This window comes from Contarinia nasturtii, unplaced genomic scaffold (assembly GCF_009176525.2).
Source record: "Contarinia nasturtii isolate CC-2019 unplaced genomic scaffold, AAFC_CNas_1.1 Cnas_scaffold_2608, whole genome shotgun sequence".
In the NCBI taxonomy this organism is placed as follows: Eukaryota; Metazoa; Arthropoda; class Insecta; order Diptera; family Cecidomyiidae; genus Contarinia; species Contarinia nasturtii.
In genome coordinates, this window is record NW_022199928.1 from 1 (window position 1) to 3,171 (window position 3,171).

Genomic DNA, 3,171 nt, shown 5'->3' on the forward strand with positions numbered 1-3,171 from the left:
CGAATCAGTCGAAATGACAATTTCTTTGCGTTGGGCGGGCATTCTCTTCTAATCGTAAAGATGCTATCACAGTTGCGACAAAGTGAACTGGATACCAACGTTCGGGAAGTATTTGATGCACCCTCATTGGCTGTACTAGCTGAGACTCTGAGCCATCATGTGGCGATCAGAACTCCACCCAATCTGATTGCCGTCGAAAGCACTGTTATTACTCCAGAAATGTTGCCGCTTATCGATCTATTGCAGGAAGAAATTGATATTCTAGTAGCACAGGTGGAAGGCGGTATAGCGAATATTCAAGATATTTATGGGCTAGCACCATTGCAGCAAGGAATCTTATTTCAGCATTTGATGGCCGAGCAAGGCGATCCATACTTAAGAATGAGTCATTTACAATTTAGTGATCGTGAAAAACTTGATAACTACGCAATCGCGCTGCAACGGGTAATTGAACGACATGATATTCTGCGAACCGCCTTCATATGGGAAGGGCTTAGTGAACCGGCACAAGTTGTCTTGCGCCATGTTCCATTCTTACTCTCCGAAGTCATACTAGATGAAACCAATGAGTCAGCTCTAGAACAATTAAATAACCGCTTCAACCCGCGTCACTACAAACTAGACCTGACACAAGCACCGCTAATACGTCTAATAGCTACACCAATGTCTGATGGCGGTTGGTTGGCTTCGAAACTTATACACCACATAACTTTTGACTATGTTACTGCAGAGAGACTGAATTCCGAAATTCAGTTCGTAATCAATGAACAATATGATCAGTTGACAACGCCCACACCTTTCCGCAATATAGTGGCCCAGGCCCGTTTGGGTGCTAGTCAATCTGAGCATATCAAGTTCTTCAAAGAAATGCTTGGCGACATTGACACACCGACACTACCGTTTGGTCTAAGTAACGTTCAACAAGACAGAAACGATTTCGATGAAGCGTATTTCAAGCTGTCACAGGAACTTGATAATAAGTTACGTTCTCTTGCACGTAATTTCCGTGTCAGCTTGGCCAGCCTTTGTCATTTGGCCTGGGCACAGGTACTCGCTAGTGCCAGCGGAAATGAGAAAGTGGTCTTCGGTACTGTGTTACTCGGCCGTTTGCAGTCCGGAGAAGGGAACGATAGCGCCATGGGTATGTTAATTAATACGTTACCATTGCGAATAAATATCGATAAGATGACTGTCGAGGCTGCTACTCGTCATACCCATACTAGGTTGAGTTCTCTGATGGAACACGAACATGCAACACTTGCCTTGGCGCAAAGGTGTAGTGGAGTTCCAGCTAATCTACCACTTTTCACTTCGCTGTTGAATTACCGTCATAAAAAGAAAACCAATCAGATCGCTGCAACGATTCCTGGAATAAGTATTCTCAGTAGTGGAGGCAGAACAAACTATCCGTTAGCCTTGTCAGTGGACGACCATGAGAACTCGCTGAATCTTACAGTTAAGGTGGTGTCATCATTATCAGCAGGGCGAATCTGTGCCTATATGCAACAGACCCTCAGTTCGCTTGTAGATGCATTAACGCAAACACCACAGAAATCTGTACGAACATTGACAGTGATACCACCAGAAGAACGGGTGATGCTGTTGCATGACTGGAATAAAACGACGATAGATTATCCACCTGTTCGTTGCCTTCACGAGTTATTCGAGGCGCAGGTGGAGCGCGATGGACAAGCAATTGCCATCGAGTATGAAGGAGAAACATTGAGCTATACGGAATTAAATGCACGGGCAAATCAGCTGGCACATTACCTGCTCGCACAAGGCGTCAGACCAGAAGATCGTATCGCACTTTGCGTAAAGCGCAGCACTAAAATGCTTATTGCCCTTCTGGGTATTTTAAAGGCCGGCGGTGCTTATGTACCTCTTGATCCAGCCCACTCAAGTCAAAGGTTTCAAATTATTCTGCAGGAAACCAAACCAATATGTGTATTAACAGATTCTGCTGGTCAAAATGCACTTGGAGACCATCAGTTTTCAATAGTGGATTTGGACAACACCGCGCTTTTGGGCTTGCCGATTGAAAACCCAGATCCACTTAAACTGGAACTCACTCCTGCACATTTGGCTTATGTGATCTACACCTCCGGCACAACTGGAACACCGAAAGGGATTTTGGTTGAACATCAGCAGTGGACACGTCTCTTGAATGTGGCATATGACAAATTTGGCTTTAATAAACAGGAAAAGTGGAGTTTATTCCATTCACTCTCCTTTGACGTTTCTGTATGGGAGATGTGTGGCGCGCTATTTAATGGAGGCCAGCTGGCAATTGTGCCTTACAATATCAGTCGTTCTCCTCACGAATTCTATGAATGGGTCTGTACTAATGGTATAACTGTACTCAATCAAACCCCCTCCGCTTTTAAAATGTTTCTGCAGGCGAAAAATATTAGATCTAGGTCTGATCGACTTCGATTCGTGTTCTTCCGTGGTGAAGAGTTAAATCAAATGACTGTAAAGAATTGGAGCGAAAAGAATGCCAATAGTCAAACTATACTAATCAATATGTATGGCACTACGGAAACGCCAAGTGCCATCCACGGACGAGTTGAAATTTCGAATGATGTTCATCCAATTGGACGTCCATTCCCAGATCTTTGTGTTTATTTGCTTGATCCACACGGAGAGCCGGTCCCATTGGGAGCCGAAGGAGAACTGTACATTGGTGGCGCTGGTGTGGCCCGTGGCTACCTCAACCGACCTGAACTTACGGCGGAACGCTTTTTGTCCGATCCATTCAGTGAAAATCCAACAGCACGCATGTACCGCACTGGTGATATGGCACGCTATCTACCTGATGGAAATATGGTATATATGGGACGCACTGATCAACAGGTTAAAATCCGTGGTTTCCGAATTGAGCCCGGCGAAATTGAGGCCCGTTTGGTGGAACATCCTTTGGTGCGCGAAGCGGTTGTACAGCCATGGAAGGACGAAATTGACAATGATACCCGTCTGGTAGCCTATGTAGTGGCCGATTCAGATGCGTCACTCGCCAACAATCTACGTACATATCTGGCATCCCTATTGCCTGATTATATGGTGCCAGCAGCATATGTGTGTCTATCATCATTGCCACTCACACCAAATGGCAAATTAGACAGACGTGCACTTCCAACGCCGGACGATGAAGCATATGCCCGTCAACTA

General features: G+C 45.3%; 1 protein-coding gene across 1 annotated transcript; it reads left to right on the top strand.

Moving 5' to 3' along the window:
- Nucleotides 1-6: 6 nt before the first annotated feature.
- Nucleotides 7-3,163, top strand: LOC116348624 (linear gramicidin synthase subunit D-like; the record flags this gene model as incomplete). The annotated part of the gene is made up of 1 exon (XM_031779675.1): nucleotides 7-3,163. A coding segment is annotated over exon 1 (3,103 nt), but the record flags the coding sequence as incomplete, so codon positions are not given.
- Nucleotides 3,164-3,171: the final 8 nt, after the last annotated feature.